This window comes from Amyelois transitella, chromosome 11 (assembly GCF_032362555.1).
Source record: "Amyelois transitella isolate CPQ chromosome 11, ilAmyTran1.1, whole genome shotgun sequence".
Lineage (NCBI taxonomy): Eukaryota > Metazoa > Arthropoda > Insecta > Lepidoptera > Pyralidae > Amyelois > Amyelois transitella.
The window spans coordinates 5,157,827-5,174,507 of NC_083514.1; the positions used below are offsets into that span (position 1 = coordinate 5,157,827).

General features: G+C 37.0%; 1 protein-coding gene across 1 annotated transcript in view; it reads right to left on the minus strand.

The window, feature by feature from the left end:
• Positions 1 to 12,980, minus strand: part of LOC106135070 (vacuolar protein sorting-associated protein 8 homolog) — a 17,715-nt gene extending 4,735 nt beyond the window's left edge. Inside the window, exons 1-9 of the mRNA XM_060946400.1 lie at positions 12,755 to 12,980; positions 12,463 to 12,645; positions 8,907 to 9,716; positions 8,132 to 8,463; positions 4,192 to 4,315; positions 3,230 to 3,383; positions 2,671 to 2,876; positions 2,315 to 2,485; positions 30 to 222 (exon numbers count right to left, since the gene is read on the minus strand). Coding sequence (XP_060802383.1) covers positions 30 to 222; positions 2,315 to 2,485; positions 2,671 to 2,876; positions 3,230 to 3,383; positions 4,192 to 4,315; positions 8,132 to 8,463; positions 8,907 to 9,716; positions 12,463 to 12,645; positions 12,755 to 12,844 — 2,263 coding nt within the window. The 5' untranslated portion in view covers positions 12,845 to 12,980. The remainder of the gene's footprint in view (positions 1 to 29; positions 223 to 2,314; positions 2,486 to 2,670; positions 2,877 to 3,229; positions 3,384 to 4,191; positions 4,316 to 8,131; positions 8,464 to 8,906; positions 9,717 to 12,462; positions 12,646 to 12,754) is intronic.
• Between the last annotated feature and the right edge of the window lie 3,701 nt (positions 12,981 to 16,681).

Consider the following 16,681-nt stretch of genomic DNA (forward strand, 5'->3'; position numbering starts at 1 on the left):
TTCTAACACCTTACAAGAGTTTAACAGACCTGAGAGTTCTCCAGTGAGTTGCGAGTCGCGGCGTCGCAGTAGCAGCGCTCGCGCCGCTCGGTCAGCTCGCTCGCCGCTCCCGCGCAGTGCGAGTTGTAACGCGCCAGACAACACCTCGGCGTCGCTCGGCAGCGACCCACTACTTAGCTGCCCCGTTATGAACTCTAGCACTTCCACACGTGCGTTCTCGGCCTATGGAAGATAAGATCATACAAATTTCTTCTTCCTCCTGGCGTAAGTCCCAGTTCCATCCTCACCACTCTGGAGATGAGACTTAGACCACGGATCCTGGATTGTGTGAGTCACGTTTTTACGCAAAGCGTTTCCCATCTAACCTCCGCAATTTCTATTAGCGGTTAACCTAAAAGTGGAAGTGAAAATTGCATAATCAATCGTTGACGTATTCGAAAGATATATATTTTATTTATATTTTCTTTCTGCTGGCGTTAGACAAGATTACATCCACATCTTTCTAGAAACGCGCATTTGACCATGTTCCCTTAAAAGGTTGAGTGTCAGATTTTAACATTAAGCGATTTCCATCTGATCTAAACTCATATTCCACATAGTTAAAACTACTTTTTTATCTCTACAGATACAAGGAATATTCGGCAACTATTCGGTTATCTATTCGGTATTCGGCCATCTTTTCAAGTATTCGGTATTCGGCCCGACGGCGACGGTTAAAACTGAAAATAAAAGATGATTTTTTTTAAGAAAATATAAGTACCGGTAGAGTCGTATGACTTTGACCCAATATTCGACAACATTTTTATTTTTGCATCATATTTCCGACGGTTTCAACTATATGTTTATATAAAAAATTTTGGCACATCACTAGGAATACAAGGAAGCTGTATATATAAAAAATATAAGTTACGTATAAGTTTTCATACATATATTTTTTGTCAAACTTTGGGCCAAAGTTTTACTTAGGACCGGGTAACATTAGCCCGCTCCTTTTTTTTTGTCGAGTAATCGTAAGTTTATTTAAGGTTGGGAGAAAGTAATCATTCAGGCAACAAAACCAATTTTCATTAAATAAATCAACTTTTCTTTATTTTGCTAGTACAATTTTCATAGAACAAAGTAAGGAACACTTACCATTGCACAGCATGACTAGCAAGAATATAATATGTATATATTTTCCAAATAAGTAACAAACAATGAAAACTCTAGATAATTAAACCTACTCCTATTAATATCAGACTCGAGATCAAACATTAGCACAAATTATCAGTTAAATTGTCATATGAACGTTCACCAATTCATTTTTCATCTAATTCTGGGATTAATAATCAGCCTTTTTTTGGAACGCGAATTGTTCAGCTTTTAGACATGGCCATCTCCAAAATTTCCCCCTTTTCATTACACCCACCATGAGCCCCTCTTCAGAAGTCGAAAGCACCTTGCCAGGATATATATGTGTTCCCCATCTCACAAGCACATGATCAGATCATCTATGTCAACATCATCTATTGTTATTTTTGTTTTTTGGGAATTGATGCCAAAGGAATGTCTTCATCTGATTCTTGGTTAAGGTCAACAGTATCGTTCGTTCGAGAAATAAACAAAAACATAACATAAGAATAATTTATATTATTGCCAGGTATGACTTTGGCCCATGGGCCAAAGTTATACGAAACTTTTTTAACAGTTGCTTAATGTTTATTTTTCGCAATATCATAAAAACAACACATCGTATTTTAGAAATTCTACAACGCACTTGATTAATAACATATATACTTTAAAACAAAAATTTAAACTTAAACTCACCATTAAATAAACTTTTGTTGAGAAAGTTTGCACTGTAATATTTTAACGAAAATGAAACTTGTCAAATCGAGCTACAGTAACCAATCAGAACAAAGTCCGACAGTGCTAAAACTGTTTTACCCACTGTGTTACAACGCTATCTATTGATTATGACGTGTACTTTTACGCCCTAGTCTCTGAGAATGGTGTGGCGGGAAGATCAAACTTTTTCCAAGTTTGGGACGAAGTCACCCATAAGGGCCAAAGTCATACGACTCTACGGTATTTTTAAAGAAATAACAAATTCAGTAATTATATTGTGACACGATTTACTAGCAAATGAAACAAACACTCCCTTCTCGTCGCTTGATCATGTCCGTTCAGCGACAAGTCGCTGCGTGTTACACGTGTTTCTCTCGCCGAATATTCGGGGCTTCGGCCAGGGATATGGCCGGAAATTCGGTATTCGGCGAAATCACTATTCGTTGCATCTCTTGTTAAAAGCTAGTTTTACGAGAACATACCTTACCTCTAATAGCGGAGTGAATGCCAGTAATGCTCGTGCGATTCGCAGTCGGTTCTGTTTCCCGAGCGGCCCCGTGAACGGCGGCTCTAGTGCACTCTGTTCCAGGAGTCTCACGGCTGCCGCCGCGTCGTGCTCCACCAGCACGCGTAAGGGGGACCGCCCCTCTACACCTGACTAGTCATCAATAAAAAATATAAAAACCACAAACACATACACCAAAAAATATGTAGCAAGAAGTATGCAAGGATTGTGGTAAGAAAATTTTATAAAAGTGGAAACATGTAGGTAGGTACTCCATGAAATTCCCCTCATTGAAAGTGGCGTGATTTTATGACGTGACATAGCCTATCTCCGCTCACCTCGTCAGCCAGCAACGTGTGCAGCGCGTCGTGGCGGGCGGAGGGCCGCGCGTGGTCGGGCAGTGGGCGACCGCCGGCGCCGCGGCCCGCCAGCGCGTCGGCGGCCGCCAGCACGAGTGCGGCGCCCGCGCACGCGCACGCCGCGCCGCCGCCACATGATTGGGACACATGCGCCACTAGCGAACGCATCGCGCCGCTGCTGCCGCCTAAAAGTTAAGTTCAGAATAACAACAAACATAATATCTTCTATCTTCCAATTGGTATGGCCATTATCATGAATCTCTAGGTTCAGCGTATTTAATTATTTAAGAGTACCAAATATATAAAAAAAACTACTTTTTTGCGGTCTAAGTGTTCACTAAGAAAAGTATTACTGAAATTCCCGATAAACGCATTCCCGATACTCTAGTCTTTTATAAAATATTACAACTAGCCTCAAAAATACTCAAAAACCAAATTGAAAGAGATGGAGAGGTCCTAAATTCCTTGTTAACAAGGCAATATGTTAATTTGGTACATTTCAAAAAATGATTTTAAAAGTATTCATATCTATATCTACCAAGTGCCGCGGCTACAGCTCCCACGGCACGCCACAGTTTCTTTTCTCTTGCGAAAACGCTGGCGCGGTGCGGGTCCAAGGACGTGAGCGGCAACGAAGCTATGACTCTCTCTACTAGACCCGGCTCGAAGTCAGCCAGGCGTTCTATTAATTGCTGTATTGAAAGTTGTACACAGAATAACGGTTAGGTTCGGATTGAAATTGAACATTGGTTTTACCTTTTTACTTCTGTTACTTAGAGAAAAGAGGTTACAACTGGTCGCTTACAAAAAATAAAAAATACTATTTTACGACTTTGATGTTCTCTATAGAACTCAAATCATCAAACAAATGAGAAACAATACGACCAATTCATTGTTTGTATTAACAAGTTCAATTTAAGAAACATTTCATGTTAAAATCAAAGCGCATAATCTAAATAAACTAAGGGAAAATCGTATACGTCGGAAATAAACTCTTGTTTAGAGTTTATTTCCGACGTATACGATTTTCCCTTATTTTTCGAATATTTTCATCAAGTCTTAAAGTTTAAAACGGTAACCTATCTCCCGAATTATTCCCGGCATTATCATTGAGCCAAACAGCTGAACGTGGCCTATCAGTATTTTCAAGGCTGTTGACTCTGTCTACCCCGCAAGGGATATGGACGTGTGATTATATGTACATATGTATGTAATCTATATAATGAAATAACTCTTACTCATAAGAATTAATATCTTTGTGTAGTGATGATGCTTAAAATGCACTTTTAATTTACATTAATATAAAATATTTCTTTTCTTTCTCGTTACCTTTTCTTACTTTCTACATGGGGTCGGCACGGTATACTTTCATAATACGGTATAATTTCATAATAATTACCGATTTTATTTCATCTCATTATACAGTCCATCATTTTCATAACAGGGGTTCAAAGGAACAACCTCCATTAAAAAATATATACAAAATTTGCCTATATCTACCTGAGTAGCATCAGGGGCTGGAGCAATATCTGTTAGTTTGCACATAACAACTGCGTCGCCCAAGGCTTCGACAAATGCGTTTTCGCTAGAACACTGCTCCCACAATGTGCACCAAAGCTCTTCCCTGAAACAATAGGGAATATTCATGATATTTTTATGGTCTAAATTTATCAATTACGCTATTTTAACGTCCAAAACAAAATAACATATTTAATATATCATAATCCACACTAACAAAGAAGATACAACATTTGTGTGTTGTAACAAATAAACTTTAAAACTACGGAACCAATTTCAAATATTCTTTTACCATTAGAAAGCTGCATTATCCGAAAGATTTCATCTTTATATTAAATCTAAATATTTGTAAAGTAATCCGGGAAGAGTGTGCTCCCTCTTCTTGCGTGCGCTGGCCACACGGTTTATACGAGGGCGACACTGAAAGTTTTTAGAACTGGCCATTTATTATTTATATAATAAAAAATTAATTCGGATTTCAAAAATGGAACTCTTTAGCAATAATAATGAGTAAAAATTTCATTAAATTATCATTATTTTTGTAATTTGGCGACAAGGTGAAAATAATTCGTGTCAAAAATATGAATTTAACGCGAGAAAATTTTCGAGCAATGATTTTTTATGACTTTCGGTGTAAGTTAACTCAACAAGAAAGTTACAATAGGCTTCGATTGGCCTTTCATAATGAAGCCCCATCTCGTGCCACTGTTTACAACTGGTTCAATGAATTTAAGCGTGGTCGGTCTAATCTCACCGATGATCTGCGTGAGGGACGGCCTTCTACGGCGACGACTGAAGAAAACATCAGTGTTGTGCGGCGTATGGTAGAGGCTGGCAAAAGAGTTACCTATCAGCAGATTCGGACAAGTCTAGGCATTGGTATGAGCCAAATCCATAAAATCCTCCATGAACATTTAGAGGTCAGGAAGCTTTGTGCCCGGTGGATACCCCATAATTTGACTGAGGCCCAAAAACTCCGTCGTGTTAATTGGTGCCGTGATATGATTGAAAAATTTAACGGAGGTGACTCAAATGCCGTTATCGACATACTTACGGGTGACGAAAGCTGGATTTATTGTTACATACATACATACATAAAATCACGCCTCTTTCCCGGAGGGGTAGGCAGAGACTACCTCTTTCCACTTGCCACGATCTCTGCATACTTCTTTCGCTTCGTCCACATTCATAACTCTCTTCATACAAGCTCGGCGGTTTCGGGTACTTTTGACCTGACCCTTTACCAGGACGTCCTTAATTTGATCAAGATACGTTCGTCTAGGTCTTCCCACTCCGACCTTTCCCTCCACACTCTCCTTGTATATCTGCTTAGTCAACCTGCTTTCATTCATCCTCTCCACATGACCGAACCATCTTAACATACCCTTTTCTATTCCTGTAACTACATCTTCTTTCACATCACAACATTCCCTTATCACGCTGTTCCTTATCCTGTCACTCAATTTCACACCCATCATACTCCTTAACGCTCTCATTTCCACTGCATTTATTCTGCTTTCATGCTTCTTTTGCCATACCCAACTTTCACTCCCATACATTAATGTCGGGACCAACACGCCCCTGTGCACAGCCAGTCGAGCCTTTTTGGATAGTTTCTGACTGATTTATTGTTATGATCCAGAAACTAAAAGGCAGTCGGCCCAGTGGGTGTTTCCGTTCGAGGAGTTGCCCACAAAAGTGAAGGGAGGTCGAAGTGTGGGGAAAAAAGATGGTGGCTTCGTTCTTCGGAAGGACAGGCCATTACGCAACAATTATTTTAGAGGATCAAAAAACAGTTAATGCAGAGTGGTACACAAATATTTGTTTGCCACTTGTCTTTGAAAACGACCTCGCAGCAGAATCCTCCATCACGACAACACCTCGGCGCACACCGCCAGGCGAACCATCGACTTTTTAAAGACATCAAATGTGGAATTACTGGGTCACTCGCCACACAGCCCCGACCTTGCACCTTGTAATTTCTATTTATTTTCCCCAAAATAAAAGAAAAACTTCGCGGTAAACGTTTTGTGAACGCTGAGGAAGCAGTCGCTGCGTTTGAAAGGGCCGTCGAAAAGACACCTAAGGAAGAGTGGGCAAGGTGCTGTTATATCGAAAATAACATGCTTTAAAATATAAAATAAAACTGCTGAGTTTCCTATTCCATTGACGTCAATGCAATAGGAAACCGAAGCGCGGATATTTAAATTATATTATTGATTTTCTAAAAACTTTCAGTTTGACCCTCGTATGTGCATAAAATATATTACAAAAACGTTGCAACATACCAACAAATAAAAATATGAATGAAGGAAATTTCACTTAATTCCACCGATAAGAGTTAGCTCTTTTTAAAAGAAGTAGTTCTATAAAAAGGTTCTATAATTAACTTTTAGGTATTTTATATTAATGTAAATTAAAAGTGCATTTTAAGCATCATTACTACACAAAGATATTATGAGTAAAAGTTATTTCATCATCAAGATAATTTTACGGATATAGAGTAGTTTACCCATTACAGCACATTAATTGGATATATAAATTCTGAAATATCATGAAATTTAAATGCGCGCTCTCCGAATTATTTTAACTTTTGACCGCTGTTCAAAGTCGTACAGACTTTGAATGGATGGATTGTTCGAATGGATGGAATGTTTTGAGTTAAATAAGAGAACTATTGCGAACAGTGCGTGTGGAGACACGGGTTCAAATCCTACCTCTGCTGTACTAATGACTCTTATGAATAATAAGTTATGTACATTCATTTTTGTGTTAACAGATGCTCTAACGGTGATAGGAGATATTTTTTATTTTAATTAGTAAAAATATATTAGGAACTTCTACACTTCTTCTAATGTAACAATTATTGTGATGAAATTTATCCGCTGGTTCTTTCGCGAAAATTTCTCTCGGAACACTTAGTAAACTTTGTATTCCGAAGTTGTTGGTCCCAGCGCATCGGCTAGCTAAGGTAGAAATCATGTTCAATCAAATGCGACAGTATTTTAAAATCAACAATTTAAGCTGTGGCCGGCTGGGCTCTTTGTGTGAGTGATAAAATAAAAACTTAACATAGATTAACTTAGTCTGTATTCGCGTTTTACATAGGGGCGTGTTGATCCCGACATTAATGTATGGGAGTGAAAGTTGGGTATGGCAAAAGAAGCACGAAAGCAGAATAAATGCAGTGGAAATGAGAGCGTTAAGGAGTATGATGGGTGTGAAATCGAGTGACCGGATAAGGAACAGCGTGATAAGGGAATGTTGTGATGTGAAAGAAGATGTAGTTAAAGGAGGAGGATGAATGAAAGCAGGTTGACTAAGCAGATACACAAGGAGAGTGTGGAGGGAAAGGTCGGAGTGAGAAGACCTAGACGAACGTATCTTGATCAAATTAAGGACGTCCTGGAAAAGGGTCAGGTCAAAAGTACCCGAAACCGCCGAGTGTGGATGAAGCTAAGGAAGTATGCAGAGATCGTGGCAAGTGGAAAGAGGTAGTCTCTGCCTACCCCTCCGGGAAAGAGGCGTGATTTTATGTATGTATCAATATTGAAATAGATTAGCGATCCCGAAATTGAATCTGTGGCAGATTTACAATAAAATGGTTGTGGCGCACTAAATATTAATGTGGCTAATATTTTTCAATTTTAAAATAGTCGTAGTAATCCTAGTACTGCGTGCAAAGTGTGAAATGCCCCTTAAAAGGTCATGAAAATAATATTTAATTTTTGAAAACAGTCGAAATCCTAGAACTGCGTGCAAAGTGTGAAATACCTCTTAAAAGATCATGAAAATAATATTAAATTTTCCCACTCTTTACCGCCGTCCGCGAACTCGACTTCACGAGTTTGAGTAAATGAGACCAGAATTGAAAAGATGGCAAGAATTGGGATAATTTTAGAAAAAAGAAATTACCACATACCTCAAATTATACTTCAAGCACAGCTTGATGACCTGATCGGCCACTTTTTTATTTCCCAATATATTTGGTCTCTGAGCCAAATGGTTAATGAAATCTTTCGCTTCATTTTCCGCGTCGCCACTGTTCGCGAGCTCGAGTAGTTTGAGTGCTTGCAGGTGATATCCAGAACGTATGAGCGCATGTACTCTAGCGAGCATGTCGCGCGGTCGAACGCGCACGATGCCGCGGCGGCCGAGCAACGCGAGCGCGCTGTCCGCCACGCACGCGCCGCCCAGCGCGCTCACGCCAGCCGTACACATAGCGCGGGAGACGCGACCGTCCGTCCATACGCCCTAAAAACAATATTAAGCGTTACTTTTATGCAGAGTTCCAGACGGCGAATTGATGCCTTATCAGAAAAAAAAAATATCTTCATTCTACTCTTGAGAATTTTACTTACATACAAGTACGTCTTTATTTCTTAGGTCGCGCGTCCAGCGCGTCAAGTCTCATAAAGACTGAAAGGCACCTACAGCTATAGGATGGAATAGAAATTCAGAAAGTCTAAAATAATCCAAGAATAAAAAGCCTTTCTTAATTGACATTTACAATCCGCACGGGAAGAGAAGCAGCTAGCACACTAGACACTTTGTTTTTTATTCTCTACTAATCCAGCATTTTTTATGCACTAAATGAACGCCTACTGTGTTGTTTATTTTCTAATTCTAATGGAAATAATCTTTGCCATTTAAAAATTAACTACATCCTTTTTATACAGTCACCATATAATACTGACCTTGAAAAAAGCCGAAGCATAAACAGGTTCAATATGAGAAAGATCTAGTGGTTGACTATAATCATCTCCCCATAACCGAAGATTTTCATCAGAATCAAAAATAGCCAAACTTCCGCCCAGCCATCCCAGCCACAATGGTGTAGTTTTTAATTCCGCTCGTTTTATTGGCAGAAGAGCTATTGATGAGCCAGTAATATTTACTGATAACCATTGCAATGTTATTGAACGTGCGCAAATAAGTATCCTGGGATCTGTTTCACACCATTCTAGCACTGGCAGAGTGTCGGGTGGACCACCGAGACGAACTCCCGCCGCACGCCCACCCGCCACTATGATAACCCTTGAGAGGGTGGCCAAAGCTAAAATGCGCGCATCGCGAGCCTTCATGGCTACCACTTCTCCTCTAGCTCCCGAAAAGAGGCACGAAGTACGAGCTGATCGAACTCCTAGAGGTCGTGAAAACTTAATAAGCCAAACAGAGCCACCCGTATCGAGTGCTAGACCTGCAGTGCCTGCCCAAGTCACTCTTAATATGCCCCATATTTCTCCTCCTAAAGTAACCCTTCTCAGCAGTAATCCTTTTGTACTTTCATACTGACAAATAAGCCCTCGAGCATATCCCGCTAAAAGGCGTGTAGCATCACTATTATATGACAAGCAGGAAACTGCTCCACAGTCTGCATTTGAATCACAAACCCATCGTAATATTTGTTCAAAAAATGACAAGAGATGTCCATGAGCTGTCCCTACTGTCAATCTGCCATCTTTTGCAACACCAAGAGTTGTGACTACACCTGTGGATGATCTTTCCTGTAAAATAATTAAACAAAATATTCATAAAAACAATTTCCTGCAATAAAAGCTTATTCAGTGTCATTATGAATTTCATTTAGAAGGGGCATGAAAAGATTTCTCTGAAGAAGCCACCACTTAAACAGGAAGATACCTTTAGTTCAGCTGCTAAACCTCAACTTAGTTCATTTTTCTCAAACTGTGGATTTTAAATTCTTAATAAAAAATTAAAATTGTTTACAATACAAATCAAAGTCAAAATTGTTATTTTATTGCATGCATGGTAAAAATGAAACCCTTCATTGTCAAGTGTTCATCAGAGCAAGGATATTTGAAAATAACAGAGTTGAAACTTAACTCATGCCACACTTTACTGTAAAGTTACCAAAATAAATATATATAGATAAAATATTATATAGACAATAAACTTACTGTCAATGTAAAGAAATGTCAATGCATTAGCTTTACCCGTAAAAGTAAACCTATCATGTTCAATTATAGCTTCAACGGAGTAGTTATAGACAGAACTAAACTTGCTCGAGATTTGGGAGTAATTTTTGATAATAAAATGATTCTCTGCGATCATATAAATCATATTAAGGACAAAGCTTTTAGAAATCTCGGTTTTGTTTTGCGCATTTATAATTCATTCTCTAAATTATCTGCCATAAAAGTTATTTATTTTGCCTATGTCAGAAGCATACTTGAATATGCATGTCCTATTTGGTCTCCCTTCTATAATATTTACATTTACATTAATCAATAAGAACGTATCCAAAAAACATTTGTTAATCATCTTAATTATCGTGCCCGCAGACCCTACGAATCATACGAAAACAGTTGCCGCGCGCATGGTTTGCTTACCCTAGCCCAACGACGTACTATCGCCGATATGTGTATTTTATATGACATAGCAAGACTGGATTGTCCTGATTTGATTGCCAACATTTTTTACCGAACCCCATTGACTCGGACGCCTCAGACCACCCTTTTCCATTCTCGGCATTTAAAACTAAATACGCAAAAAATGTGATTACAGCGCGAATTGTGAGGACATATAATTCTACATTTCATGATATTGACCCCTTTGCAGGCACCAGGGCTTAGAGGCAATTAAGTGACAGTATTATTATAAATATGTTAACATTAAATAAATAAATTAATAAATATATAGGGACAAATCACACAAAAAAAATTATTTGTCTGTTTATGTATGTATATGTGTGTGTACATATATGTATAAACATATATGCATACATGTACTACTATTTTGGCAGGAGATATATTTACACCTGCATTTTTATTTTTTAATATCTCTTTGTAATATTAGTATATATAGATTATTTACTCGATACCACTCCATTCAAGGCTCAACTCTTAAAACGGGCCACCGCCAGAGAGGTTGGGGAGGGGGTGGGGAGGGTAGGGGAGGGTTTGTATGACCCCCCCCAAGTATTTTTTTTTGCCGGAAGCCCCCCCTTTTTTTTATACGAATTTTTGAAAATCTTAAAAATTGCACTAAACAATGCAATATTTTCGGTTTGTCATTGTAAACTGTGTTAATTTAGTATTAAATAATTAGTTTGTCCATAAAACATGTACAACACATTAATTAATATATTTTAGCACTAAAAATATAGTCAAAAACTTTGCTTAAAAGTAAAAACAAAAAAGACACTAACTATGAACAGAACACCATCCGCCGTTTTGGTTATGTGCTACTGTCATCTTATCTACTGACTTCGAAAGTAGCTGTCGGTAAACGGACAGCAGGGGGTGCAGGGGGGCGCAGCCCCCCCGCACGGGGGGGTCGGGGGGCGGTAGCCCCCCGCAATGAAAAGAAACAAATTAGTCACAAATCAAACTCGGTTTGGTTAGGTTAGGTTAGGTTGGTGTAAACCACCAAAGCGGAGCGAGCGAAGCGAGCGGAGCGAGCGAAGCGAGCGGAGCATTCAAACTGAGTAAAAAAGTATAATAGACAGTACGTATAGGTTAGGTTAGGTTTAACTCACCTTCACCCCTTTCATCCCTTCTGACTTTCCCCCCCCCTTGCCCATCTGGCGGTTAATGACCTTTAGCACACTTTTTATATGAAAACTTTAAAAATTCGTAAAAAAAAAACTATAGGCTTCCGGCAAGGGGGGGTCACGGGAGGGGGGGTGTTAACCCCTCCCCCATCCCCCTGCCCCCTCCCCACCCCTCTCCGGCGGTGGCCCGTTTCAAGAGTTTAACCCCATTCAATTTTAATGAGTAATATATTTAAACGAGCAATTCTTGTATATATATAAACAGGATCTCGGAAACGGCTCCATGAAAGTTACAAATTAGGGGCTTTTTGGCTCAAAGAATCGATTTATCAAGGTCCTAGGTTCGAGAAAAGCTCGGTTCCCAAGATATATAAACATTTTAAAAACCGCGTTTTAAGAAACTATATCTGTGCCGTCTCTGGTAGACCGAGCAAAGCTCGGTCAACGGGGTACTGAGTATTTATTAATGTAAGCACTTCAAACCACTCATTCCACAGATTGCCATTCCAATTCGGTTAAATTTAACTTTTTTATTCACACCTAAAATTAGAGACTTAAAATATACTAGCGTCTTGATTAAGTGATAAGTACTTTCTTTATCAGTAACTATTGACTTTATTACAGTAATAGTAAGAGAAACCTGTCATTGGCCTCATAATAGCATAAGATTAATACTGTATCACTATTTAATGTATACGCTGTTGGTTTCTTTAATAAAATAAAATAAAAATACACACCTGAGCTTGAACAAGTTGCTGAGATAGTGCCTGTAAAAAATCAACTTGTAAAGCGGAGCAAGCATCAAATTCCTCCACAGGTCTGACTAATTTAGACTGCTGGTCTTCTACTTCATCACTTAGTAATACTTCAGCTAGAGTTGGAGCTTCACTTGCTGGCAATGCATACTCCACTTCATCCAACTACAAACAGTACAGGAAAGATGTGTAAGTGTGGTAAAATGTGTGAAATTAAAATTGTAAAGGCACCCAAGTGTACGAAATTAGGGAAGAGAAACAACGGAAACTTTACCTCTTCGATATCTAAATACTGCAGACTATCAACAGACTCTAAATCTGAGTCTAATAAAGACTGAACAGAAGGAGTTTTTAACAAATCCATAATAATATCCGTAATTAAATATTTACGTACTAAAATAAGAATAATACTACTTATTAAAAATAAATAATGTGGTGTAGTTGTCGTTTTGTGTTTGATATCGCCACAGATATTATATACCTAAATAAACAAACCCGATACAAAGATGGGGGCTAGAGATGTTCACTTGTTCATTTAGTCGATAATATTTTATCGATGTATGAGTGACTTAAGATTGTTTATTTCCAATCACAGTTGTAACTATAAATTTTAATACGTCTGTTATTTGGTTCTACATCTGGAATTCTAACTATCTCGGCTATAATCTAAGGTTCAACAATATTTTATCTATCACCTATGTCATTCTGATAAAGTGTTTGAAAATCAAATATAATTAATACCCTATGATTCAAATTACAGCTAAACCGCTGGACCGTTTGTGATGAAATTTGGTGTGGATGTAGTTAAATACCCGAGTTTAAATTAAGGTTACTTTTTTGTAAATAAATACAGTTAAAAACGTAGTACGTTATAGTTATATATGTTTATTATTTAGACAAACACGTGGGTGAAGCCGCGGAGCAATAGCTAGTAGGTACTTTATATGTTTAGGTAGGTTACTTAAAAGAATTTTAACATTATATAGTACTGAAAGAAAGAAATTATTTATTGGAGCATAAAATACAAGCAAAACACAACTCTTATTCTAACTGCTTTCAATGATCATGACGCTGGTTTTCAGTGGAAACTTAAAATTTAATTAAAAAGTGTCAGATAGCTCTACTTATAATGACAAAACAAGAAAAATTCAACGCTCTCTTCGTTTAATAAATATTTAAAAGGCTTTATCAAATTAAATTAAACAGTAAAAAAAAAATTGTCTGTATATTTATAGAATACTAGCTATAATACCCGGCTTCGCCAGGGAGTTGATATAAGATTACACGGTAGGTGAAATAAAAAAGTAAACTTTGACGCGATAGTAAAAAAAATTATTGAAAACATTCGCTCATTGTTTACACTATTTGCTTATAAACAACATTTTTCATTTTATTGTCTGGAGTATATATATATAGATTTTTCGGATTTCCTACCCTTGAGCAAGCTACATATAGCTGACCGTGAGAGAAGCAGGGTTCTTTGAGGTTAATGCCACAATATTTTAGTTTGTCCTTGCGCTTTGTTAATTGTAAAACTAAAAGCTAATTTAATTGGAAATTGCAGTCTTTTAAATTGAAATCGCAATTCAGAAGATATCAGTGGTATTCTAGGTATAAATACTGTTTATCCTTTGTTCTTTCCAGAAATAAGTTCAGCTTCAATAATATTATTCGATAGCTGTTTTACGATCATTCTCGTTCCATTACATAGTATGATTGGAGATCCAATATTTTGGATTTTTGACAAAGACACACAACTTTAGATTTTTTGCATTTCGGATTATTTCGAGACCATTTAAATTTGTGCATCGTTGATCAATTTCTTGTTCTTCATTTCCGATGAAATATACTTGCAGAAATTTATAGTCTTCGTTAGGCATTGGCAGTAACGATCCTATTTTGTGATAAATTTGCCCCTGAATTGAAAATACATATTCAAATTCATTTCTATTAGTGTTGGTCGAAGTAACTCCGAAAGAAGTAATTTGGAAGCAGGAGTTATATGATCTTATATTTTGAAGAAAGTGTTTTGATTCTTGTGTTTCCCCGGTCATGTAATGTAGAAATTCCTGCGGAGGTGCTTCCAGTGGTGGTAGACAAATTTTTCCATTCATGCAACAGAGACCTGGTGTTTCTTTACTGAATTTTTTCGCGTGGCAATATTGGCAAATGTTATTCATTTTTCCGATCACAACATGTTTATGATTGTAATATTTTTTCGTTGGGTCCTAGTGGAATGCTTCCTTTGTTAAATTATCTTTTAAAATTCTCGATTCTTCTACACTTTCATTCTCTTTCCTTTCTTCACTTTTTGTGCTTCTCAGAGTTCTCATCCTGGTTCGTTGATTTTGTAAACGTGCTTCGCGCTCTTCTTCCGTTTCATTTCTTTGATGTTCTTTTTGTTTCCGCCGTTTCGCTGCAGAACTGGCAAGATCTCCTCCTCTTTTACGTCTAGGCATTGTTTTCTATAAAATATAAATTAAATAAACATTTTATAGACAAACAATTAAAAGAAAAAGAAAAACAATCATTAGAATTAATTAAAGACACTATTAATTATTTTTTCGAAAATAATAAATATAAATAATTAATAATCAAACTGAGAACTGTTTTGGCATTGGCAACCCTTTACATTTTAAAATCTGCCTCTCTAAAAAAATCCTTTGATTCCACATTTATTAAATTATTTTGCATCTACTCAATTATTATATTTTTAAAGGTGTCAAGTTTCATCTTTTGTTGACGGACCACTTCATTTAAACATTTAATTTTCTTTTTCTGTTTCTCCACTTTTTCTTCTCATCTTTTTAATTCTTGGAGTGCTGAATCCTGGAACATTAGAAAATTTTTAATTATATATACATACATACATACATACATTTGGTCACGTCCATATCCCTTGCGGGGTAGACAGAGCCAACAGTCTTGAAAAGACTGAATGGCCACGTTCAGCTATTTGGCTTAATGATAGAATTGAAATTCAAATAGTGACAGGTTGCTAACCCATCGCCTAAAAAAGAATCCCAAGTTTGTAAGCCCATCCCTTAGTCACCTTTTACGACATCCATGGGAAAGAGATGGAGTGGTCCTATTCTTTTTTGTATTGGTGATTTGCAAAAAATTAATTATTGATGAAAGTACTCATGATTATAAAGTACTCATGCTGTTATTAATATAACAGCATGAGTACTTTATAATCATGAGTTATAAATATAACTGCATGAATGAATGACAAACCAAAATTATTTCATAACTAACTGCTCATACCAATTCAAGATTATCTTGTGGATGTGGATTACTCGAGCTCGAGATGTTGGTTGATCAATAGTGTTTGATGGTTGATCTGTGGTACTTGTTATGTCCAATAATGCAAATTAGGATGGATGGTTTGCTGAAAGAGAAAAAATTGTCCATATAACATTTGACAAAAAATATTAATAAATATCCTTCTGTCCTTAGTTATTATATTATATAAGTTATTATCATGGCAATACTAAAAATATTTAAGTATTAAATTCTTTTTATTTTAATAAAATCCGTACAACTATTTACAATAAGTTGAAAGTATCCATAATATTATCGAATTCTTTGAAATAAAAAACTGATTTTACTGGCAAGAGATCAGTTATTATGTTATCTATCTTGTTGTTAAAATACGTAGGAAACCCCAGCACCATTTTTCACCAGCCAGATGCGACACTAGCGCTATGCGCATACAAGGGAACTATACGGTGAACCAATGTGTCTCCTGTTTTTAGACTAGAAGTCAACTTAAAATTATATCGATATTTTTATTCGATAGAAAACATCAGATCCCAGCATAGATGTTTATCCATATATCACTAGAAACCATTGTTCCTTTTTAAAGTTTAATATTACCTTTTTCCAATGAAATGCTCAAATTTTATGGTCGTTAATTTCGTATGTGTGAATGTAGAATTAGAGACCAGAGTAACATAGTTAAACTAGTAATTTTCTATGAGTGTTACTTCAATAGAATTATTTACTACTAAGATAGTGATGAGATGACTAAGATGAGTTATACCTGTGTATGTGAAATGAAAACGACAAATTATATTTTTAGATTATATTTAATAGAAATATTTTATTGCATACCAGAAAACTTAAAAACAATAAAAGACATACTTAGTACTAGCCTTAATCTACCGGCAAAAACTAACTTTCACTTAACCTATTAAAG